At 33.0% G+C, this 27207-nt stretch overlaps 1 protein-coding gene across 12 annotated transcripts in view; it reads left to right on the forward strand.

Annotated features, from left to right (window-relative positions):
* Positions 1-27207, forward strand: part of mmd (disintegrin and metalloproteinase domain-containing protein mind-meld) — a 575647-nt gene that overhangs the window by 450413 nt on the left and 98027 nt on the right. For all 12 annotated transcript variants that reach the window (XM_075298290.1, XM_075298292.1, XM_075298293.1 and 9 more), the window contains exon 10: positions 8104-8273. In XM_075298290.1, coding sequence (XP_075154405.1) covers positions 8104-8273 — 170 coding nt within the window. The remainder of the gene's footprint in view (positions 1-8103; positions 8274-27207) is intronic.

The raw sequence follows: 27207 nt of genomic DNA on the forward strand, positions 1-27207 counted from the left end.
GCCTCTGTGGTCATATGAGTGTAAATCGGGCGAAAGCTATATATGGGAGCTATATCTAAATCTGAACGGATTTCAAATTTGGCACACTTGACTACACTACTAGTTGTACTCCTAGTGCAAAATTTCAATCAAATTGGGCCAAACCTCTGGCTTCTAGGACCATATTAGTCCATATCGGGCGAAAGATATATATGGGAGTTATATCTAAATCTGAACCGATTTCAACCAAATTTGGCACACATGACTACACTACTAATTTTACTTCTAGTGCAAAATTTCAACCACATTGGGCCAAAACTCTGACTTCTAGGACCATATTAGTCAATATCGGGCGAAAGATATATATGGGAGCTATATCTAAATCTGAACCGATTTCAATAAAATTTAGCACACTTGACTACACTACCAATTGTATTCCATGTGCAAAATTTCAACCAAATTGGGCCTAAACTCTGGCTTCTGGGGCCATATAAGTCCATATCGGGCAAAAGATATATATGGGAGCTATATCTAAATCTGAACCGATTTCAATCAAATGTTGCACACTCGACTATACTACCAATTGTACTCCTCGTGCAAAATTTCAAGCAAATCGGGATAAAACTCTGGCTTCTGGATCCATATAAGTGCATATCGGGCGAAAGATATATATGGGAGCTATATCTAAATCTGAACCGATTTCTTCCAAAATCAACAGGGTTCTATTCTGACCCAAAACAGGAACATGTGCCAAATTTGAAGTCGATTGGACTTAAACTGCGACCTAGACTTTGATCACAAAAATGTGTTCACAGACAGACAGACGGACGGACAGACGGACATGGTTATATCGACTCAGGGAACCACCCCGAGCATTATTGCCAAAGGCACCACGTGTCTATCTCGTCTCCTTCTGGGTGTTACAAACATATGCACTAACTTATAATACCCTGTTCCACAGTGTGGCGCAGGGTATAAAAAAGAAAATGTACTGAGAGCGGAGATATTGGTACTTCGTACTTTAGGAAGATACGCAAGAAAATTAATTTTGCGGTGACTGTCAGACCACGACGTCAGCTACAGAGAGTTAACATCATTTTAAAATTATTTTCTTTCACAGATACCCATTTCAAGGTCGAATCGCTTACCTCCAACGAAACAAAGGCACATAATGCCAAAAGTTGATTGACTTTTGAGCAAGTAAAAATTCGTTGCACCAGAAAAATTCGTTTGTATTTTAAGGGAAAAACTCAAATATATTTGTATTAGGGATATAAGAGTCGAAAATCTACTTTTGGACTATTGACTTTTTGCCAAAAAAAAAATCGAAAAGTCAAGGTTGGCTTTTGTAATCATCAAATTCGATCAATCGACATTTGCTTTTTGTTCTAGAAAATCGAGTCAATCCCCAATTTGACCTCCTAACTTATATACACAGGATCATATCATCCTCGTTTCTTATCACACAATCTTGAAATTAAAACAAGTTTAAATTAAATAGGTACAACTTGTATCTCTTTCTTAGTAGTTCAATTACAAAGACGACCCATCTTAATATTTGCAAAAGGTGAAGAAGAGCATAAAGAATACGAGTCGCAATAATATTATCCATTTGATATTTAATCCTGAATTTATCTACACATCAACAAATAGAAGCTATATTATCTAACACAGAACGGTAATGAAATGCAATTGAAACTGGGAAGGCGTTTGACCAAATCAAATGAAATGAAATGAAATGAAATGGGCTACAATCTTAAGGGGGTACAATAAATCAAACTAAAAATCTCAGTTCACATACTTTCACAAGACAAACCGCATACAATTACCTTAAAACTCACAGGTCCTGTGAGATTTTATATATGTATGTAACTATGGCTATGTGTGTCTGTCTCTCTTATGGTGGTGTTAGAAGGAGGATGCAATGAGTTCCGAATGCATGGCAATGTGAGTGTCTGTATAGTGCTCCTATAGGAGTGTTGTAAGGTAGATTGTATCAATGAACTTTGAAAATAATTGAAATTGTTTTGTCTAAAGCCCACAAGAGCATTTAATAGAGAAGTAAACAATACAAAAGCAACGAGGACAAAAACAAAGACTACTTTGGCTAAAAGTACTAGGACCAACTTTGCAAAAATGTGTGTCAAGTGATGTGAAATGTACAGGATATGTCTTGAAACTGCAAAACAATAACTCTCATACCCACTTCATTCATGTTCACAATGGAGCGCCGAAGTAAATCATATATGAAAAAAAAACGAAATAATAATGCACATACGATTGCAAAAGAACAAAATAAAAATCGAAATAAAAACCCAGGGAGGACCTACAAGTACTTTCGTATACCACAATAATCATAGCCTGGGAATTTAAAAATAAAAATTGTCTGCTGGTATACCATAATAGAGCATAGGAGTAAAAAACAAATCCATAAATATGTGAGGTTGAAAAAGAAATTGTGTTAGAAATTTTAATTTTTTCCATTTCTTCTCCACTTCCAAAGACCAGAAAAAAATGAGAAATGTGATTCTCAACTTTTTCTCCATTGTCGTACTTTGGGGATCAACAAAACTACTGTAGTCAAATAGGTAATGTTGATCACATTATAATCATTGTTCTTATCCGGAACCTGTTATACAACGGACTCACGCATATATGATGGTGATTGGATCAAGGTTACACGGAATCGTTTTATTTTATATTCTTCGAATCTACTGCAATTTCCCCCATTGTGGGTTCAGAAAATCGTTTTGTTGATAATCGGTAGTCAATTAGAAATTCTCCTTGTTGATGATGAATACGGGTCATAGCTGATCGGTAATTTATGAGAACTCCGGTTAGTAGTTGATCCGAAACTGTTGAGTGTTCTGATTGATTTTTTAATGTTCGGAACTGTGAATAATGTATTCCGCTTTTGGACGTCTCCGTGTTGCTATAGTTTATTGTTTTAGAAGCGATGTGGTATCGGCAGTGGCGTCATACTCATTTTGGGGTAGGTAACAGGTTCGGGTCGGTACCACTCAAATTCGGTTTCAGTATTACTGACGACTACCAATGAGATCTTTTAGTACACAGTTCTCCTACAGAGAACTACTGTTCCCTTACCTATAGTTGCTGTCCTACAATTTCACGAATGAGACAGTTACACCACTGCGACCAATGGAACTACAGCTCGTTCATAGGCTAACTGGTAGAGAAGGTTAGGTTAGGTATAGTGGCAGACCGATGTATCAGGATCACTTAGACTATTCAGTCCATTGTGGTACCACAGTGGTGCACTTCTCTCTTATCACTGAGTGTTGTCCGATTTCATGTTACGCTCGATGACAAGGGATTTCCTTTTTATAGCTGATTCCGAACGGCGTTCCACATTGCAATGAAACCACATAGAGAAGCTTTCAAACACTCAGCAATGTCACCAGCATTACTGAGGTGGGATCCAGCGCTGAAAAACTTTTTTGGTGTTCGGTTGAAGCAGGAATCGAAACCACGACCTTGTGTATGTAAGACGGGCATGCTAACTATTGCACTACGGTGTCTCCTAGAGTAGTCTATGTACTGATTCTATGAAACCAACCGTAATTTATCATTTTTTTCACCGACTTTTGGACAAGGAAACAAACATTATTTCAGAGAAATGCATCTTAAGGACATGAAATCTTCGGCCTCACTACAATATTTTTCAGTGTAGGAGAACTGTAGGCCTGCAGCCCTCAGTAAGAAAATTTTATGGCTGAAGGTGTTAAATTATAACTTCGTGTGGTTATACGAGTCTAAATCTAGCGAACGATATATATGGGATCTATATCTAAATCTTAACCGCACTGAAAAAAATATTGTCGTGAGGCCAAAGATTTAATGCACTGAAAAAACAGTGAACCCACCAGGAAGAAAACTTTTGATTAATATTAGAAAATTTTGAATATTTTTAGAAATTTTTAACTAACCAGTATTACAAGCGCTGGCATCGCGCCGATATCAAAACAAGTAAGGAAAGTCTAAAGTCGGGCGGGGCCGACTATATTATACCCTTCACCACTTGTGTTGGATGTCCAATGTGTTGGATGCTATATGAACCCATACACATATATTCTGTATATCTGAGCAGATCTGTACAGAGTTCTGCAATACTTATAGATTTTACATTTAAGTCGGCTAATGCGCTGAGGTGGAACACAATGTTAGTAAAAAAATATAGGAAACATTTAGATATGAACCAATTTTGAGGCAACTTCGCAAAAGTGTATTTATGATTTATCGGTCGATAGATGTGTAATAGAGTAGTAGGAAAATTTGAGTCATTTTGATAGGTTTTCGACTTAGCAGTGGCGATTTGATAAGGAAAATGTAGGTATTTCGGCCAGTTTTGCCTAAATCGGAAAAACATATATATATGGAATCTATATCGAAATCTGAACCGATTGCAATCAAATTTCACATGCATAGTTACTATGTTGAATCTACTCCCTGTGCAAAATTTCACGTAAATCGGATAACAACTTTGACCTCTGTGGTCATATGACGGAAAATCGGGCGAAAGATATATATGGGAGCTATATCAAAATCTGAACCGGTTTCAACCAAAATAATCACGCATATGCAGAACCTTAATTCTACTGCCTGTGCAAAGTTTCAAGTTCAATTATACTTCCTCTGCAAAATTTCACGTAAATCAGAGTAGCACTTTTGCCTCTGTGGGCATATTAGTCAAAATCGGGCGAATGATATATATGGGAGCTATATCTAAATCTGAACCGACTTCAACTAAATTTTGCACAATTAACGATATTATAAAACGTACTCCTTGTGCAAAATTTCCAGCAACTCAGGGCAAAACTCTGGCTTTTGAGGCCATATAAATCCAAATCGGAAGAAAGATATATATGGGAGCTATATCTAAATCGGAACCGATTTTAACCAAATTAAGCACACTTAACGATACTATTAAACGTACTTGTTGTGCAAAATTTGAAGCAAATCAGGGCAAAACTCTGGCTTTTGGGGCCATATAAGTCCAAATCGGTCGAACGATATATATGGGAGCTATATCTAAATCTGAACCGATTTCAACTAAATTTGGCACAATTAACGATACTATTAAACGTACTCCTTGTACAAAATTTGAATCAAATCAGGGCAAAACTCTGGCTTTTGAAGCCATATAAGTCAAAATCGGACGAATGATATATAGGGAAGCTATATCTAAATCTGAACCGATTTCAACAAAATTTGGCACAATTAACGATACTATCAAACGTACTCGTTGTGCAAAATTTGAAGCAAATCAGGGCAAAACTCTCGCTTTTGGGGCCATATAAGTCCAAATCGGACGAAATATATATGGGAGCTATATATAAATCTGAACTGATTTAGCTGATATTTTGCAGTTTTTACGGGACTGACAAAACATTCAGATGTACAAAATTTGAAGAACGTCGGTTCATAAATACGTGAAATATGATCAAATCGGTGATAACTATATATGGCAGCTATATCTAAATCTGAACCGATTTTTTCCAAAATCAATAGCGATTGTCTTCTACCCGAAGAAAGACGTTATGTCAAATTTGAGGACGATCGGACTTAAACTGCGACCTGTACTTTGTGCACAAAATTACATATACAGACAGACGGACGGACAGACAGACAGACAGACAGACGGACATCGCTAAGTCGACTCAGAATTTAATTCTAAGCCGATCGGTATACTAAAAGATGGGTCTATGACAATTATTTCTTGACGTTACATACAAATGCACAAACTTATTATACCCTGTACCACAGTAGTGGTGAAGGGTATAAAAATAAGTAAACATTTTTCGACAAATTCAAGAAAATTTATTAGACATAAATAATTTTTTTCACTTTTTAAAGAAAATTTTGTAGTTTGAAGGACAAAAAATTGGAGTTCATAATTGCAAAAATGTGTTTAGTGACATACGAAGTTCATGACGGACGCATTTGTAGTAAAATTTACAAATTTGAAGAAATAATGAACTATTTTATGACAAATACGAATTTTGTAAATCACTATCCTTAACTTGTGTATAATTTTTTCCCATCTTTTAGTTCATTTAACTAACGTACGCAAAAAATTATTAGAGTAAATGAAACTTTCACCAAATATAATAAGTTCATGAACTAAAATATAGTTAAATTGGTTTTAGTGAAATAGTGAGTTCACTTTTTTTTTGAGTGTGTCCTTAAAATACGAATGCAAATTTTGCTTGGCGTAGATTTCAACCAAAATTGGCAAGAATAGTGAGAATTTAATTCTACCTTCTGTGCAACATTTCACATTAATCGGAGTAAAACTCTGGCTTTTGAGGTCATGTAAGTGCATATCGGTCGAAGGATATATATGGGAGCTATTTCTAAAACCTAACCGATTTCAACCAAATTTTGCACAATTTACGACACTATCCATTGTACTCATTCTGCAATAATTGAAGTAAATCAGGATAAAGCTCTAGCTTCTGGGGTCATACAAGTACATATCGGGCAAAAGATATATATGAGAGCTATGTTATACTAAATCTGAACCGATTTTTTCCAATATCAATATGGTTGTATTCTAACCCAAAACATAAATTTGTACCAAATTTGAAGTCGATTGGACTAAAATTGCGATCTAGCCTTTGATTAGAAAAATGTGTTCACAGACAGACGAACATGGCTAGATCGTCTGAGAGGCCGACCCTGAGTATTATTGCCAAAGACACCATGTGTATATCTCGTCTCCTTCGGGGTATTTCATACATATGCACTAACTTATAACAGTGTGTCACAGGATATAAAAAATTATTGATATTCGGTAGAACATGGAATTGAACCCAAGACTCACAATATGCACGTGATTTCTTTATATATTGAAAAACTGGTGCCATGAAAATAAAGATTTTTGACTCTACACTTGCAAGTGCAGAGAGTGTTTTAAAGTGCAGAGACGATATCTTCCCTAAGTATCGCCACCAATGAGCAGTATTTTTCAATTGAAAAAAAAGAACCGCAGTGTTGGTTTTTCTTTTTCTATATTACAGATGTTGAGTGGTAAAAGAGCCCCGTTATTTATTGTTGAGCTCAATCATTTTGTTTGGTCTGGCCCAGAGAATGAAAACCATAAATAAATGAATATAACAACCACACCAAACGGTTTTGTTCATCTTTTTTGCAAGTTTGCAGAAAGCTTTGTCTTCTACGGATGCTGAAGATGATTCTGTTTTGGTTTCGTTTCGTTTCCATCGTCTTTGTTTCCTACAGAGATGATCATGGTGGTGGCCATTCATTATGCCATTAGTTGAAGTAAGGAATACGAGTACAAATCGTTTAGCCTAAAATGCAATTTTATCTTTTGAAACTCACAAACACACACACACATAGACACAGGCATAGACAACGAAACCCCAGCATCATCGTTTACGAAACAACTCCATTACCACATCATTTCCTTTTAAACTCATGGCCTTTGGCAAAGTATATGGAGACTATTAAGCTTTTCTGAAATCCTAATGCCTGGACTTGGTATTTAACATGCGGCTCATGTTGCACATCCTTGCTCAATTTTCTCTCTTCATGCCTCTTTTTGTCTTGCATCATTCAAAATAAATTGTGGGGGCTGGGCTTTATTAGTTGGCCGGGCTAATAAATCATGTATGTTCGTGTCAAAACGCATCTTCATTCTCATCTCGGTGGCTGTGTGTTGTTGGCTTTACAAGGAATTCTTGAAATTCAAGAAAGACACAAACAGACACCGACTCACTTACTCTTACCGCCACAGATATAATTTTAATCCTCATGATTTTCTTAGTGTATTAAAAGTATTTTTAATTGTTTAATTTATTATTTGCCTTGGTTGAGTCGTTTTTCTCCTTCGAAATTTTAATTGAAACATTTCTCTTAAAAGACAGTCGAGGATAAAGTCCATTCGTTTGCCTCATCTTTTGTGTTTGTTGTGTGGCAGTGTGTGCGTGTGTGAGAGTGGATATCTGCAAATGAGGATTTTTTGTATTTGTGTGTTTGGTTATGGGGAAATGTGGAGAGTGCTTTTAATTGAATTTTACAGAGAATACTAATTTTTCTCACTCACTCACTTATTTGTTTTTGTTATTCTTGGCACATTTTCAGTATTTTCGAACGATGAATACCCGCGTGTCCGTAGTCTACATTGAGACGTGGGGCAAAAATCAAGCCATCATAGATGGCAGCAAGGACATTACCAAAGCCATATCAAATTTTAATGACTACACATCGAGAAATCTATTTCAAGTGGAGAGAGATACAACACAACTATTAACGTAAGTAATAAATATAAATCAAAATAAACAACAAAACACACCAACAATAGCACAGATAAGCAAAATATCCAAAGAAATTTAATCTTGGTAATTCAATATAATTACTTTAATATGTATATTGATGCTTGCATATTTAATATTTACTTAAGACCATAATCAGGATAAAGTGGTTTTCATGTTATTAAATTATTACACGATTACATCATTTCTTATAAGGCGTTTACATTTATTTAAAATTAAAATCAATGTAATTCCAAAAGTATTTGCTGATGTCAAAAGAAGAAATTATAATAGGTTTGGGCATTATCAATTACACTATACCAATTATGTGAGGGTATTTCATATTTAATTTAAGTATTAACAAAAAAATATAAGAAATATAATCTCTACAAGTAAAAGAGAAATACATTTTTAATTAATCTCCAAAAATTACAAATTTATGGCAATTGAAACAAACGTCTGTACACAGAAAAAAATTCCGTGGTTAAACTAACGGTAATTTTAACTTATTTTTATTGGAAAAAAATATATTTGCTTGTAATTAAATTTTATTATTTTTATCGAAATTTTCCACAGCTGTATGAAATCTTACTTTTTTGAAGTATGTCTCAAAAATTTTATGAACTAAACGTGAGTATAAAGTTCAATGACCGTACACATAAGTGCAATATGAACTAAAACAAATGAAAATTTTCGTACGATTCCCAAAAATAGTAAGAATGAACTATTGTGTGGTTAAAATGGTGATGATTTGGCGGCAATGATTTTCTTCTTTACTTTTAGTTAATTTTTTCTTCTATGAGATGATGCAATTTCGTGGACTGCAGTTAAAAAGTACAAAAGGGCATTAAATTTTCCTGGTTTTAACAACGCTTTGTGGAAATTTCAAAATGTGGAGTAACATTTAGTTCAATTTTCGTGCGTGGTAGTTCATTCTTCCTATAAAACAGTTCACTTTTTTTCGGTGTACGGGGTCCTAAATAAATCTCTTTAAGGAACAGATCTTCTGTTGCCTTTAAACGATTTATTGAGCTGCTTGATATTTGGAAATCTCCAAACTTTTGGGCGAGTGAAAACCTTATTCTTTAATTAATTATGCCTTTAAATACATTATATACACTGAAAAAAAAACATGTCCGGTTCCAAGGATTTTGTCTTTACTTTAACAATTTTGGTATTGATTCCGAGCCAAAAAAGCAGAGAATACAAGTAAGGACATTTTTAAGACGCAATTCACTTTTAAATTTGGGTTTTGCGTACTTTCTTCTAGGAAGCAAATTTTAATTTTTCGTTTTTTCAGCTTTTTTTTTCTTCATATGCTATCACACTGTTAGAAAAATATGTTTTTCATATGTTCTGATATAAACAAAATGTGTTTCGGGCACTATTTTAAAACACAATATATTTAAGTGCAAACATGTAATGTTCCTAAACTAACACAAAATGTTTGGGACATCTATATTAATATGTTAGAATATATTATGTTTGGGACATGAATGTTTCATAAAAATCATATGTGTGAATGCAAACATATATAAATTTACAAATTTCGACTAAACATACATATGTTGTGATATTTTAGTCCAAGCGACAGAGAGAGAGTATAGAGAAAGAAATAGAGATGGAATCCGGGAGAGTTGAGGAAAGATATCAACACAGTGTTGCCAATTTGGTGCTTTTAGCACCAAATTTAGTGCTTTTTGATTTCTAAAAAGCACCAAATTGCATTTTTAGTGCCTTTTCAAAAAAAAGCACCAACTTGGTGCTTTCTGGCATTTTCATTTAGTGCTTTTGGTGCTTTTTTTATTTTGAACAGTATTAAGTTTAATTGATACAAAAATTTTGACTAGACTTTCAAGAGCCGAAGAAACTCCAATTTATTGCCAAATATAGAATTTGATTGTTATGAAGTTGGTATTGATTATTTTTTAATTAATATTGTTATTTAGGATATTCTGTAGGAAAGTAGAGCGATGAGTGTCGAATTTTTGAATTTGGTAAAGATGTCATTAAAAACGTTTATATTAAATTCACAAAAGCACGCACAACTGAAATAAGCAATAAACTCCTTCAATATATTAATATTTTGAAAGTTGAAAAACATCACTGATCAAAATGAATTGGACGAAAGCATTAAAAGTGATCAAGGTGTATACTTGAATAGCGGTTCATAATGTGTGAGTTTTGCCGCTAAAGTGAAAACTGTCTCAGTAAAAATGGGCATAAAATTATGCATATTTGCTGCAAATTTTATTATAACTTGATGGGGATACTGGATGATAGCCAAAAACAAATTTTCACAAAGTTTGTATTCCTTAAAATGATTTATTAAAGAAAAGTAATTGTGAAAACATGACTATTTTATATTTTAGCGGCTAAACTCGATCTTAATACTCACCTTAACTTCTTGAAATGCAATTCACAAAAGTTCTATAACACACCTTCAGAAGTTTTTTTTTTTTTAGTAGTAGAGCATTTAATTTCCGATTTTGTGGTGGAAGGTGGTATGTTAGAATTTATAATATTTTTTTTTGGTGCTTTTTGGCCTTGGGGAGTTGGCAACACTGTATCAACATAACACAGCGAAAGAATCAAAAGAGAACAATTTCTGTGAAACCGCTTGTATGTTGTTTCGGAAATCTGTTTTATGATAAGACCAAAAGTTTGATATGCTTAAGTCTAAATATTATTTAATTTGAATAAAGAGAATAGACATTGAAAAACAAAAAACATATGCTATGTTTTCTCCTCGAGAGCAGCATTTTATGTATGTGTGGACATGTGTTTTGTTTATCATTTTGGCATTATGGGCACAATTTTTTTCTTGGTTCGTTAAAAGAAATCAGGGGTCTTCATAAAAATAACGAAAGGGCACTATACTTTTTTAGAATTGTGAGAGTAAAATGAAATAAGGAGGAAATAGTGAAAAATTACACAGTAAAATGTATAAAAACAGAGTTTAGTTCCTCTTTATTAATAAGTAGTCCACGAGGAGTTGACGGACACCTTCAAATATAAAAGCGGGCATTAAGTTCGAGTTTTGCAGCTAAAACAATTTAAAAAGTTTATTTTCTTTAAAATGAATTATTAAAGAAAAATAAAAGGCATTTTAGAGGGATGGTGTTAAATGCTAGTAAAAAACTGTTCACGCCTAAATAAATTTATGTTTGTATTATAAAATTATTTATGTATGGAGTCGAACGTTCTTCTTTTGTTAAAGAATTTTAAAGTTAAATTAAAAAAAAAAAAGTTTTCGGTCGGAGCATGGATTGAACCCACGACCCTTTGCATGCAAGGCAGACATGCTAACCACTGCTCCACGTGGCAAACAAATGTATGTTTCTGTTAAATAATGTTATGTTTGCATGGGCGCTACAAACTATGCTATATAAATGTAACTTATAACGCTAATTATCTACTGGTGACTATAACAGCTACGTAGCCCAGTGGATAGTGTTGGCTTACAAACTGTGTGGCCCTCGGTTCGATTCTCCGTGCAGGAGAAAGGTAAAATTTAAAAAATTTATAAAAGTGAATAATTTCTTCAACATTATTTGTATTACAGAAAAAGGTGCCAAGAACTAAAAAATTTCGTAGAAGTGAAAATTACGAGTATGTTAGGGAATGAGCACAATCGTCTTTGGGAAAAATTCTTCCAAGCATATAATATTTTTGGGCTCAAAATGCTTCCAAACATATAATATGTTCACGTAAAACAAACATATTAATGTTTCGGCAGTATCCAATAATATATGTGTTTCCTGCAAAATATGTTTGGAACATATGTTAAAGAAGCGATTTTTTTTTTGAGGGTGCAAAGACCTTTAAAAACGAGTTAACGAAAACTTTATTTTCCAAATTCATACTCGACTTCCAGTAGAAATTATGCTATGTTTCAAGTAAAAAACATCTTTAAAATAAAGTGTTGAAAACCATGTCCTATTTTTGAACGATTTTTTGCTTTGTAGCCAAGATGCAAAAAGACAACAAATTTAAAGACAATTTCATTAATTTTGAAGAATTTTTCTGAATTATTAATGTCAAGTTGACCTTATCCCAAAATTTTTTTCTTTCAAAAATTAATTAATAAATTGAAAATATACCTTCACACAAAACGAAATGATTAAGAACCACAAAAAAAAATCGAGCACGGCTAAATGTGAATTCTTTCAACTAGCACAAAGAAAGAGTTGCAAAAATCAAACTGATCTTTGATTTGCTTCATTCCCTGACAGCCATAATCTATTCAGCTTGATTTAGTTATTCGTATGTTGTTAGATACCTGTACTACATTTGCTGCACTCACCCTACATTATTGTACTCTAGTACATGTTATGATATCATGACTCATATAAATATATGGGCATATCATTACTCATTATTTATTATGATATTATGGACTTAAAATAGTCTGATCCACACTGTTATGCAGGGTACAAAAATTAAGAACGTACGCAACACTAACCAAAATAGAGAACTATCCTAATTTTGATATTAAAATACATTCCTAGTTTTAAGTTTTTTTCTTTTAAAACGTGAGAAGTATGAGACATTCTGTAAAAAAGAGAAAACTAAAACCCTTGGCAGAAAGTAACGGGACACTTTCTTTTAACAAAATAAAAGGGAGAAGTCATAGCTAATAACTTCTTAGCCGCGTAGATTTGAGAGAGTAGAAATCTACTACAAATCCTATCGAGCAATGTAGGAAATGATTATCTATATCGGGGAGAAAAAAAGAGCGAGTTCAAGTTCAGTTTTATAGGTACAATTTATTTTACCATGCTTTGAGCGATCTTGATACTTCGGCTGGCGTTGACAAAAGAGGAAGTTACATTTTGTATTTTAATTAAGGAACTTCGCATTGATCGCAAAATTGACAGATAAAAATACTACCAAATTTATGTTCTTTTAAGCTTAAACTAAAGCGTATCATACATATATTATTGTTAAACAAGGTTTAACAACATGTTTTACTTTGATTTTTTTATGATTTAGATTTTAGTTACTCGTATTTGTCAGTTACTCGCATTTGTCTTTCAGTGAATAGCTTGGTTTGTATATGAAATCTGCAACTTACTTTTATTTTTATAAGACCTATTGTCAAGTTACTCTGCTTCCTCTAAATATCTTTATTTTGAGTTCACTGATTTTTTGGCTAGGAATAAATTCCAAACTCCTTAAATGAAGGTCAAATTATTAAGTGAGCTTGGAGTAACAGGAGCCATTATGACTTTTTAAGGCGCAATGGCAATGGTCGACAATGACTTAAAGAGTTAAATTGAGTTAATAGTCACTCACAAAATTCTCAAATAAATGCCAATCCTTTTGGGACATATAAATCATCAAGTACACTTTGTATATTTCAGGCTCTCAACAATTATCTCGACCAATGTGACATAACATTATTATCACGCTTTGGACATGTTTGTATACTCCCATACATGATGGCATCTTTGTGGATTAGCTCACTTCGTACTCACACCCACTTAGTGTAAAATATATGCGTGTTTATTGCTACAACCATAAAGCTACACTTAGTAAATCCAATCCAATTTGATTTTAAACTTTATAAATTTCCATCTTTGGTCCAAGTGGATGGGAGAAATGCACTCGAGTCTTGTGTATATCGCCCAAAGCTCTTTGGCGAGTTTCACTTGATTTATGAGCAGCTCGTAGCTCCATTTTTACTTAACAACTTAATGCCTATAAATCCAGGCTGTTATTACGTTACTGAGGAACGAACGAAAACATACAAATTCCATCCATAAGACGATATGGCGAAAGAAGCAAATGTTGACTTTGCCAGCGCCAAAGAAAAAGTCATGAACACATCGCATACTTGGGTAGCATCTGATACTGTTCCTCTTCTCTATTCATTGCTAGATATTCCGCTGGAGGATAACAAAACGTTTGGCTAAATTAAGCCGAAGCTGGTCTGACTGGTTGAGTGTTTGAGCCATAAACAGCAAAAACCAGGACACATTACATATTTCGGTTCATGATACCATCATTATGGGTGTTTTTGTTGTTGTTGTTTGTCGGCTTCTTCCTCTGGTTTCCTTTCCCTGGTTATATTCTAGTCGTAATGCTCGTGAGCCTTTGCTGGTTTTCCTCTATTCTCCCAATATCCCATGGACAAATTTGTTACACATGAAATATTTATTAATACCCGCAAACTAACGTCGAATTTTAGAGGGCCATATAAAAGGCAATGGGGAATACTTAGTTTATACATTGTCAAAGATGAAAATTGTCGTTATTATCTTGGTATTGTCGCCTCCATTACCACAGCCCGTATGGAAACTTTTAATTTTAATTTTTAAAATCGAAAGAAGAAATCTTTAATAAATCAGCCGTTTTCTTAAAAGGGTCGATTGGTTTATCTTGTATACGATTTTGAACTGGAGGCAGACATTTGATGGTAATCGGTTATACGTGGAATGTCACTATACATAACCTAACCTACTGGTGCAAATGGGGATACTATAAGGCAGTAGTCCAAGGGCGTGTGTAAGCCGATGATGAATTATTGGAATGAAGGATCGTTTTTATTTTAATGTCGAATTGCCCAAACTCCGGATAGTAAAGCCCTTAAATGACCTAAATCAATTGGACGATGGGGATCAAACCTTGCACTGATGAAAAAGTCTGTTTTTCATATGTTTGGGTGTAAAAATTATATGTTTGGAACTCAACTTTTTAGTGTAAGCATATAATTCATAAACTGGCATAACATGTTTGCGAAATATATGTTAATCCACCATGTTGCGAAATTCGGAATCGCAAATCACATGAATTTATTTTTCTTACAGTGGAAGAATAAAGATACTCGCGGACTTAAATCCAATTATAATTTGATTTTCACATTAATGAGATCTTTATTGTCAAGCTTTAAGTTTGTAGGTTTTAGGATTAAAAAACTATCGCCAAACGAAAATTTTACGATTTGCGATTCCGAACATGGGAGAATATGTTACAACATATTATGTTTTGGACATATTTTTTTTTTTTTTTTTTGATATAATATGCGTGGATGCAAACATATATTAAGTGACTTCCAGAACATAGAAGCGTTCACATTTTCCTTCTTCGGATCCCACACGCTAGATTCAGTTCAGTCATTGAACTCACGAAACTTCCCCAGAATTACTTTTCATTCGATTGATGAATAGTGGTGCCCAGCGTTACCGTTGGGAATTTTCAAAAAGTGGCAAACGTCAAAAAAAATGGCACAAATATTTTTGAAAAGTGGCACAAAAAATGGCACATTCTTCTTATTAACTTATACTAAAAAAACTTAAAAAATATGAGGTAAAATTAAAATATATTTAGCGAAATCATACACGGACGAAAAATACTGTTTTTCATATGTTTGGGTATAAACATTATATGTTTGGAACTCAAATTTTTAAACACAATATTTTTGAGTGCAAACATATAATGGACAAAGTGTATGCTGGAAGTAAAAAATGAAAGTAACCAATTGGCGCAGTACAAATATATATATACACAAAGAAAATTTCATTAAATGTAGGAAAAATACTACGTGTGAATATAAACAAGTACAAATTTATATATTTTGAGTAAACATATATATGTTGTGATATAAGACTTCGCCAAAAAATTGTATATGCTTAAGTAAAATATTAAAATGAGTATTCGGAGAGAAAATTCATTCGGAACCAAGATAAAATATATTTGAAAACAAGTAAGTAAAGTCTAAAGTCGGGCGGAGCCCACTATATTATACCCTTCACGACTATGTACACGGATGAAAAAGACTGTTTTTCATATGTTTGGCTATAAACATTATATGTTTGGAACACAAATTTTTAAACACAATATTTTTGAGTGCAAGCATATAATGTTCATAAACTAGCATAACATGTTTGGGACATATATGTTAATATGTTAGAACATATTATGTTTGGGACATAAAATGTTTTTAAATATAATATGCTTGGATGCAAACATATATTAATTTAGAAATAGCCTATAAACATATATGTGTTTAGTAGCTTGGAGCGCTATTTAACAGGGAGCGATATTGAATTAAGTTGGTGGTTGTTGCTTGTTATTACAAAATTAACATTTTATTTTTCCTTGGGCAATTGATCAGCTACTTCTTTGATCCTTACAAACTGTGTGGTCCGCTGTTCGAATCCCCGTCCGGCAAAAGGTAAAATTAAAATAAAAAAATCATACAATTGAATAATTTCTTCTACAATGTTTGTATTGCAGAAAAAGGTGCTAAGAACTAAAAAATCTCGTGGAAGTGAGAAAGATGTGGGGGAATATACAATTGGGCAGAAACAAAATTTTGAGCATTCAGGTCGAAAACCTATGTTGTTAGCACCTATATTACCTGTTTATTTTCATAATTCATTATGATTGCAAATATATAAATAAATAAATAAAATTTTCAGCACAATATTGTTTGGGAGAATATTTTTTTAAGCATATAATATTTTTGGGTGCAAAATGCTTCCAAACATATTATATGTTCACATAATAACATATTGTTTTTTGAAAGACAACATTATTGAATTTGGATGCAAAAATACAAAATGTTTGGAACTTAGACTACCCAAACATATATTGTTTAGACCAATATGCTTTCAAACATATTATATATTGGAAGAGATCAAACATATAAATGTTTGGGCAATACCCAAAAATATATATGCTTGAAGCAAAATATGTTTGGGAGTATATGTTACAGAAGCGATTTTTTGTGAGCGTGTAGACTCTCAACTACTTCAAATTTGGTGGGAGCTATATAAAGGTTTGCATTTCCAGATACAAATACTTTTAATGGAGACAATTTGTTGTACTTTTACAAAAACTCTAGAATTACAATTTAAATCGTAAAAATTAGTAAAAATTAGTAAAAAGATATGGGAAATATGAAGCGAGAGAAATTTTAATGCAATTATACAAAAGTGCATTTATGATTTATCAGGTTATACATATGTATTCGAGATATAGGGCAATTTGAGTAATATTTAAAATTTTTGCTACTCAGCAGTGGCGATTTTACAAGGGTATTGGTTAGATCTCGCCAAGATATGTGGTCAATTGTGGGTGTGTATATATTATTTGGCCAATTCGGGCGACTTGGAGCCTTATTTAAAACTCAACCGTTCTGTGGAAATTTTGGCATTACAGTGTTTAGGATATGACTACGATATGGGGAAATCATCACAGAATTTTGTGTCAAGTGTGGGAATTTTGGCCTTAGTTGTATAAACCGGAAGAATGAATTTATGGAGGCTTTATCTAAATCTGAACCAAATTAGATCAAACTTGACACACTTAAATATCATACTAAATATATTCTCTGTGGAAACTATCCAGCCAATTGGAGGAAACTCTCATTGAAAATGGGTCTAGAATATGAAACAGTCTCCAACTCTGGTGTACGTATATATGGGAGCTATCTGCAATCTCTGCAAAATTTCACGTAAATGGAGTATAACTATAGCCTCCGTGGTCATATGAGTGTAAATCGGGCGAAAGATATATATGGGAGATATATCTAAATCTGAACCGATTTCAACCAAATTTGGCACACTTACCGATACTATTAAACTTACTCCTTGTGCCAAATGTGAAGCAATTCAGGGCAAAACTCTGGCTTTTGAGGCCATATAAGTCCAAATCGGACGAAATATATATATGGGAGCCATATCTAAATCTGAACCGATTTTAACCAAATTTGGCACACATAACGACACCGTTAAACCTACCTCTCTTGCAAAATTTGAAGCAAGTCAGGACAAAACTCTAGCTTTTGAGGCCATATAAGTGCAAATCGGACGAAAGCTATATATGTGAGCTATATCTAAACCTGAACCGATTTCAATCAAATTTAGCAAGCATTGGTAGAATATCAATTCTACTCTCTGTGCAAAATTTCACGAAAATCGGTGGTAAACTTTGGCCTCTGTTGCCATATGAGTCTAAATCGGACGAAAGATATATATGGGAGCTATATCTAAATCTGAACCGATTTGGCTGATATTTCGCAAGTTTTTCGAGACTCATAAAATATTCGGATGGACGGAATTTGAAGAGCATCGGTTGATAAACACGCCAATTATGACCAGATCGGGGATAAATATATATGACAGCCATACCTAAATCTGAACCGATTTTTTCCAAAATCAATAGCGATCGTCTTTGTTCCTCAAAAAGACCCTGTGCCAAATTTGAGGACGATCGGACTTAAACTGCGACCTGTACTTTGCGCACAAAAATACATGAACAGACAGACAGACAGACGGACAGACAGACGGACATCGCTAAATCGACTCAGAATTTAATTCTAAAACGATCGATATACTAAACGATGGGTCTCAGACTTTTCCTTCTTGGCGTTACATACAGATGCACAAACTTATTATACCCTGTACCACAGTAGTGGTGAAGGATATAAATATCATAGGAACGATTTACTAACCTAAATTGAATCATAACCGTTCACATATAATAAGAATTAATGAACTCTGAAAAAAAGCATGCCCGCTTCCAAAGATTTTGTCTACTTTAAAAATTTTGATATTGATTCCGAGCCACAGAAGCGGAGAATACAAGTAAGGATACCTTTAAGACACAATTCTTTTTTAAATTTGGGCTTTGTGTACTTGCTTCTAAGAAGCAAATTTAAATTTTTCGTTTTTTCAGCTTTTATTTCATCATATGCTATCAAAGTCCTTTAAGAACGAGTTAACGAAAACATTATTTTCCACATTAAGACTCGACTTCCAGTAGTAATTATGCTATGTTTCAAGTAAAAACGTATTTAAAATAAAGTGTTTGTCTCATTTTCTAAAATTATTGGGTTTTATTGAAAAAAGTCGTCTTCAATTCAATTTGTTATAAATATGACAACGCTTCACAACAATTCAATCAATTTAAGCATTTTGAACACCTTTATTATAATCTGCTAAAAATACAAGTACACAAGCAAATTTAAACTGAAAAAAAAAATTATGTAGATTTCCATTTTATACTCTATGATTTATGTGACATAGCATAAAACTAAGTACCGTGAAAACATTACAAAACCGGAAAGTTGTTATGGACTACTGACCACTTTGAAGTCCTGAACTAAATCCATATTAAAACGATTACTCGCTCATGCTGATGATGTTCTTCATTTTACATTTCAATATGCTAAACATTCTGTTTTTTATGACAAATCAAGTCTATTATAAACAAAACGGGATTCTGTCGTATACATAAAAAAGAAATGTTAACACTTTTTATGGTTCTGTTGATAGAGGCGCTTTAACAATAATTTCGAGAAAAAAAACATGTGGCAAAAAATCCGGGTAATCTCATAAACTCAGATCATTATTTTCTATAACAACAAGGACTAAAAATAGTGGGAGACAGTAATTGTCCGAATTGTGCTAAGGAATGAAAAGAGGAATGTGATGGTTAGTGGGCCTAAAACTAAACTACTCTAACAAAGGACCACTTGGAGCGGGGTGGATTTGGAGCGGGGGCGAGAGTAATGGCATGTACAACAATATGTGTATTTTATAGAGAAAACATGTTCACTGGCGGTAGCAGCAGCAGCCTCAATGGCCTATATTGTTATTTCGGGTAATAAAATCCTTCCCTTAATTCTATTGTTGTTGTTGTCGTTGTTCTAGTTGTTTTCTTGTTGTTGGCCATATTATTATTTTTTATTTACTTTATGTTTTTTTTCCCTCCTAATTGATACAAAACGTTAACAAAGCCTACTTAAAGTATTCAATTTAGGATTGTTGTAGAAACAAAGTTTCCAGGAAATATTTCTCAATAACGACCCCTTCCTTCATTATGATGATTTTTGTTTTGTTCATTGGAAGGGGGAGGGGGGTTATAGAAAAAATTATTTTTTTTAATATATTTGCTTATTCCCTTTCTTGCCATTTCCGTTATTGTTGCCATTCCAAATAGGGTCGTGTACTTTGACCTTTCTTATTGATGTTTCACTTTAAATGCCTTATATTTATGCGTTGAGTTCAAAAAATTTTCACAAAACTCTCAAAAGCCTTTGAAAGCTTTAAGAGGGCACGCAAACAAAATAAATCCTTTGGCTAAAAAGGGGAAATCCAAACGAAAAAAAAACAAGACGAAAACATCCAGTCAACTTGTAAACATTCAAACGCGAAATTATTATTAGAAGCCTAACGAAATATATTTATGCTGGAAAAGAAGAGAGCCCAAGTAAATTGAAGTCTACTTCAGCCCATATAACTAAGCACACACACACACACTCGCATTGAGTTACATATACGCAAAAATGCCATTAAGTTAGCATTTTATTATTATTTCCGCTCATGTGTGTGCGTGTGTGTGTGTGTTTTTTCGTTTTTATTTCGCTCAAGCTACATTGGTAGTTTTCACAAAAAAGGGCACAAGCATATAAACAGACTCATAAATCTATGTTGCGGAGTAGGTAAGTCACTATGTGTGCGGGTGTGTGTATGCGATTATGAGGGAGGAAATCGGATGTCAGAGGATATGGGTATTTGTATTTGTGTGAATTCGCATCACAATCACATACATATGAGTTAGTACACGCAAAGAAAAAAAACGTTTGGAAAACGTGTACCGAAAACGTTTTTCTTTTGTTAGAGTTTTTTGAATTGCTTCGAAAATTTTAAACTTTTATCACCAAAAAAATTCGTTTGTTACAAAGTTTTTATTTTTTCAATAAAAAAAGTTATTTTTGAAACAACAACAGAGTCCATTTCGTTTATATCAAACACTGTTCTTTTCTGACTTTTGGTCTTTAATAAAACACATTTTACAGTTCAAAATTTAATATAGTACAATGTAATGTTGAACATTTTTTTCGGAATCTTCCGAACAAATGTGAATGTATGTAAAAAAAAAAAAAAAACGTTGGTCGAAGCAGGGATCGAACCCACGACCCTTGGCATGAGAGTCAGACGTAGCAACCACTGCTCCACGGTGCCAAACTAAATGTTTGTTTCTGTTAAATAAACTTTGTTTATTCGGTTCGTGGGCGCCGCAAGCTATGCTATATAAATATAACTTATATGGATATTTATCTATTGATGACCATAACAGGTACATAGCTCAGTGGTTAGTGTGTTGGCTTACAAAGTGCATGGTCCGCGGTTCGATTCTCCGTCCAGGCGAAAGGTAAAAAAATTTTAAAAATTTATAAAATCGTGTAATACAAACAATGTAGAAGAAATACATTGTTTGTATTACAGAAAAAGGTGCTAAGAACTAAAAATCTTCGTGGAAGTGAGAAAGATGTGAGGGAAAATGCAATCAGCCAGAAAAAAATTTGTTTGAGTTAGTCTTTATGAAATGGTTTTTACATCCTGGAAAAGAATAAACGTTTATCACAAAAAGTATATACTTTTCTTCCAAATACACTTCCTTACAGCGAAAAGCAAATGAGAAACGAACTTTGTTTGTCTAAAATTTCGTTTGGGAGGAAAGAATTATTTTTTTGCGTGTAACACAAAAATCTCTTTGAAGTTGCTGCTTAAGCACAAATACGAATAATACATTCATAACCCTGCTAACTCACTCGCTCAGTCAGTCACTCCGTATCACACGTATGTTATTGCAAAGTTCAGCCTGTTAGGGAGATGGTGTAATTTTATGCACATGAAAAGCAACATTCACACAAAATTGCTGATGCTGATGAGTCGGTGTGTGTGTGTGTAAATTCTTGCATGAAAGCTAATGATATAAAAATACTGTATATGTTTGCATATTATTTTATCCACTCATACATATATAGAAATATCCTCATACACACACACACACATCCGCACATGTCCTCCATAGCTTCAAATGAAGTCTCGTTTGCTAGCATCAAATTTGCAATTTAAGAATTTCCTTTCACGCCGTGTTGTTATTGTTGCCATAGTTGAATAAAATTCTTGTAGATATTCCCACAAAAACTTATCCCCATTGACTCATGGGTATGTATGCAAGCGGGTGTGTATGTATATGTGTGTGTGCGTTTAGTTGGTAATATTGCATGCATACACAATATAACCATTTGCTGAATTTTCCATTTCAACATTATAATAATGATCTTCTTCAGAGAAAGTGAATTGCATTTCTTGTCTGTATGTGTGTATTATTCTCGTATACCATGTTGAAGTGAAACGTAACGGGATTATCATTATCCAGAACAACTATATCAAATGACAAACTATCATGTTTTCTTTTGAAAACATCCTTTATAATTGCACCCAGCTGACATTGTACAAAATACACAAATACTATTTCCCTAAATGTATGTACACACACACACACGCATATGCACGAAAAACTTAGTGAAATACTCTTTTAAATCAGTGTGTTGATTTGCATATAAGCAAAGATCTACGATTATATGAATAAAGCAAAGGACTAACACCATACACGCGTCAATTAAAAAAAAATGGGAAAAAAAGTATTATTTGGCACATCAACAATTTTAAAATAAATAATAAATTTTCATTGAAATATTTCAAAGTAATATTTCATTAAAATACTACACGGACGAAAAAAACTTTTTTTCATTTGTTTCGGAGTAAAAATTATATGTTTGGAACTGAAATTTTCATAACATTGTTTTTAAGTACAAGCATCTTATCTTACTATAATATCTCTGCAAGCAAAAATTATGAAATTCCGTATAAAGATATATATGCTTAGAAATGTCAGAGAGAGCGAGAATATATAAAAAAAGTCAAACATGGCGACGGAAATATATAACGAAAGAACATAAGTATATGTAAAACTGCAAGTTCAATTACAACAAATAAAATTGTAATTGAATTTAACTCTTAAGCGTTTAATGTTGGAGCAAGAATATTTTCGTGAGTGTACTTCGTTACTCACGCACACTCACGAAGATATTATTTACGTTACTCACGCGCTACATTTTGATTTGTTAATCACGCACACTCACGCTGTTGTCATGAGCGTAACACACGACTCACGCACGAATCACAAAAATGTTCGTGAGTCACGACAATTTCGTGTCACGTGCACACCTCTATTCTGAATGCATCAACAGCATCAAAATTCTGTGGCTTTCGTGGTGAAGATTGATCCGTCTGCGGCTATTGGTTTTCCTGATTTCCTTAAAAAATACTTGGCAAACAAAAACGGCCAGAACATTTTGAAAAGCAAGACAAGATGATTTCGTAGCTCGGCCATATGTTGCAAACCCGTAAAAGCTCAAATGGGAAGTCCTACTCCATCCGCTATATAAGCCAGATATTTTTCCTACTGATTACCACTTATTCCAATCGGTGACGCAAGAATGGGCTGATCAGCACATTCGTTCGGAAGCCAAAAACTAGGTCGATTGGCGAATTGTGTCAAATGACGAGTCGATTTTTCGTCGCAGTATCCGTATGTTTCCAGAAAAGGTTATCGATACTTCGATTGATCAGCCTGTTAACATTTTATATATATATATATATATATATATATATATATATATATATATATATATATATATATATATATATATATATATATATATATATATATATATATATATATATATATATATATATATATATGTATATATATATATATATATATATATATATATATATATATATATATATATATATATATATATATATATATATATATATATATATATCCATATATATATATATATATATATATATATATATATATATATATATTTTTTTTTTTTTTTTTAATAACTTCTCAAACATTTAAAAAAATACTGCATTTTACATTTGCACTCCCAATATTTTTTTCTTCACTTCAAATCAAAAGCCCAATATCTCCAAAAAAATCTTAATATAATTAATTATATATACACTGCAAGAAGAGAGAGAAACTGTAGACATTTTTTCAGTGAATTTAGAACACGAATCTTTGAAATTTCTGTCCCTCCGTTGATGACGTGTGTCTTTGAAATAGGGTAATTTTTCTTCCAATAGGCGAAAAAAGATTTGATTTAAAAAAATCAAATTTAAATGAACTGAATTATTAAATATTTGGACTAAAGATTAAAAAACTTCAAATGTAGACTAAGACTTATTTTGAGGACTTTGCATCTTTGGTTTAAAGAAGTTTGTAAATTTTATGCCCTAAATCCTGCCTTATATATATATATATATATATATATATATATATATATATATATATATATATATATATACATATATATATATATATATATTTTTTTTTTTTTTAATAACTTCTCAAACATTTAAAAAAATACTGCATTTTACATTTGCACTCCCAATATTTTTTTCTTCACTTCAAATCAAAAGCCCAATATCTCCAAAAAAATCTTAATATAATTAATTATATATACACTGCAAGAAGAGAGAGAAACTGTAGACATTTTTTCAGTGAATTTAGAACACGAATCTTTGAAATTTCTGTCCCTCCGTTGATGACGTGTGTCTTTGAAATAGGGTAATTTTTCTTCCAATAGGCGAAAAAAGATTTGATTTAAAAAAATCAAATTTAAATGAACTGAATTATTAAATATTTGGACTAAAGATTAAAAAACTTCAAATGTAGACTAAGACTTATTTTGAGGACTTTGCATCTTTGGTTTAAAGAAGTTTGTAAATTTTATGCCCTAAATCCTGCCTTCAAGTTAATATGTTGTGATGAAAACCTAAAAATGCTTGATGAATATATGTGAAATTAAAATTTCATATATACTCAAGTAAACATTATTTAGCTACAGTCATATATTAATCATGGCTCTCAAGTGACTCTCGCAGAACAAGCTAGATGGGATATAGGACATAACAAATTTTCAGATACTGTTTAATTTCATTAGCATTTGAGAAATTTAAATGGAAAAGCCAAAAATATAGTCAAATAATGTTATGTCATTTTGTCTTGTCTAATGTCCATTAGATGAGAAGATGAGACATACATATTTAAAGTTTGGCAATAGCTTAGGCCAATTCTTCATCCCCCTCCATTAGAGCAGTTTACAATGCCAAAAACCATTTGACCTTGCTGACTAACCTGTTATGCATAGAACTGATTGAAATGTGAATACCAAATGAAGCGGACAAATGGATACTAGTCTACCAATGGGGCGAATGGCAAGTGTCGCATCATGAAATATAATTAAAATCATAGGCATTCCCAAAACCATTTCTCCACTTTGGCCACCGCATGTTTGCCTAAAGACTTTGCTGCGGCAGGGTTACGCTGAAATAGGCACAAAAAATCCAACAGGGTTTCTGTGTGATTTTAAGAAAAATTGACCCCCAGGGTTGACCAAATGAATGCTGTGAACGAGAAAAGGAGCTGGTTGACATGTCCATGTGGTCTTCAAGCTAGGCAATCACTAACAACGCAATACCCTGTGCTACGTATTAATGATGTATTACTGCTTTTAAGGACATTTTAGTTAATTAATGGATCTTCTGGCAAGACCTCCATCACTCAAGGACATCGACTAAACGACAAAATGCCAAAAACAATATAAAAAGTCCAAACACAACACGTCAACATGCCACCACCACCACAAGGGCACCCTTTACATTATATCGTAAGCATACACGCACACGTTTGATTTGTTTCATTAAATGAGGTACGCACATTAAATACTACCTCATAACCTGATATACGAGAGGAAAAAAAACACCAACAACAAATTGTTAGAGAGCATGGGGTTATTATGTGAGATATTGAGGAACATTAAGGGGACATTAAGTAAAGACAAAAGGATATTATACACCACATAACATAACAAATATTGAAATAGGCTACTAAATAACAAAAAAAAACAAAATTATTCTAAATAAAATTATTCATGGAAAACTATTTCTCATTTGGAGAGAAAATAGGAAAGGAAAGTCTAAATTAGAATACATTAAAGCTTACACCACCACAAACATTTAATTTATATAAATTATATATTTTCATATCAAATTTTTTAAAATTAAGGATTTTCTATCCCACCTGGGATGAAATTGGCTACCAAGGCTATAACAAATAGTGAAATGGACTACGAAATAACATAGAATATTTTTTGTAAAAAAAAAATATTCATCTACAAAAATGTCTCATATGAAGGGAAAATAGGAAAGAACAGACAAAACAAGAATACATTAGAGCTTACACCACCAGAAAACTGCCATTTATATAAATTATATACTTTAATATCAAATTTTTTAAAATTAAGGATTTTCTGGTCCACCTTGGATAAAGTTGGCTACAAAATGTTGCCTTTACCAATAATAAATTTAAATCCTGCGCGATTTACCATGCCGACCACACAGACTAACGAACAAGCTTCACTTACCTAGGCAAGTTATGAAACTAAGAACGGACGAATATGGAGACAAAAGTTTTTTTACACTAAAAAAAAGCTTTCTTGAATCCCAATATTTTTACCTCCCCTTAAGGATTTTGGTATAGATTCCGAGCCAAAGATGCACCTTCTTTAAAATATAGACAGTTTTAGGGAGTTACCTCTCTTTAAATCTAGGCTCTACAAAATTAAAATTATGGTACAAATCTGATTTTTTTTCTTTTTGTATATATATTTCTATATATATAAAATTCAATATATGTTTGTTATTTGTTTGTTTGTATGTACCGAGTTGGCTCCGAAACGGCTGAACCGATTTACTTGAAACTTTCAGAGATCGTAGGGGGCGTTCATGTGGTGAAAATAGGGTACCTCATTTTTGGACACCTGGTCGCGGAGGGGGACCTTCCCTTTGTCGGACTTTTTGAAAATTGAACCAAAGTTGACCGATTTGCTTGAAATTTTCATTGAAGGTTGGGGTTGGCATCTAGATAAAGATCCGCTACTTTATATTTCGATATTTGGTGGCGGAGGGGGATCTCCCCTTTGTTCGACTTTTTTTAATGTACAGTGAGAAAAATAAAATTCTCTAAATTATTTGAGATTTACAGAGAACAT

The sequence above is a fragment of the Haematobia irritans genome, chromosome 3, assembly GCF_050003625.1.
Source record: "Haematobia irritans isolate KBUSLIRL chromosome 3, ASM5000362v1, whole genome shotgun sequence".
Lineage (NCBI taxonomy): Eukaryota > Metazoa > Arthropoda > Insecta > Diptera > Muscidae > Haematobia > Haematobia irritans.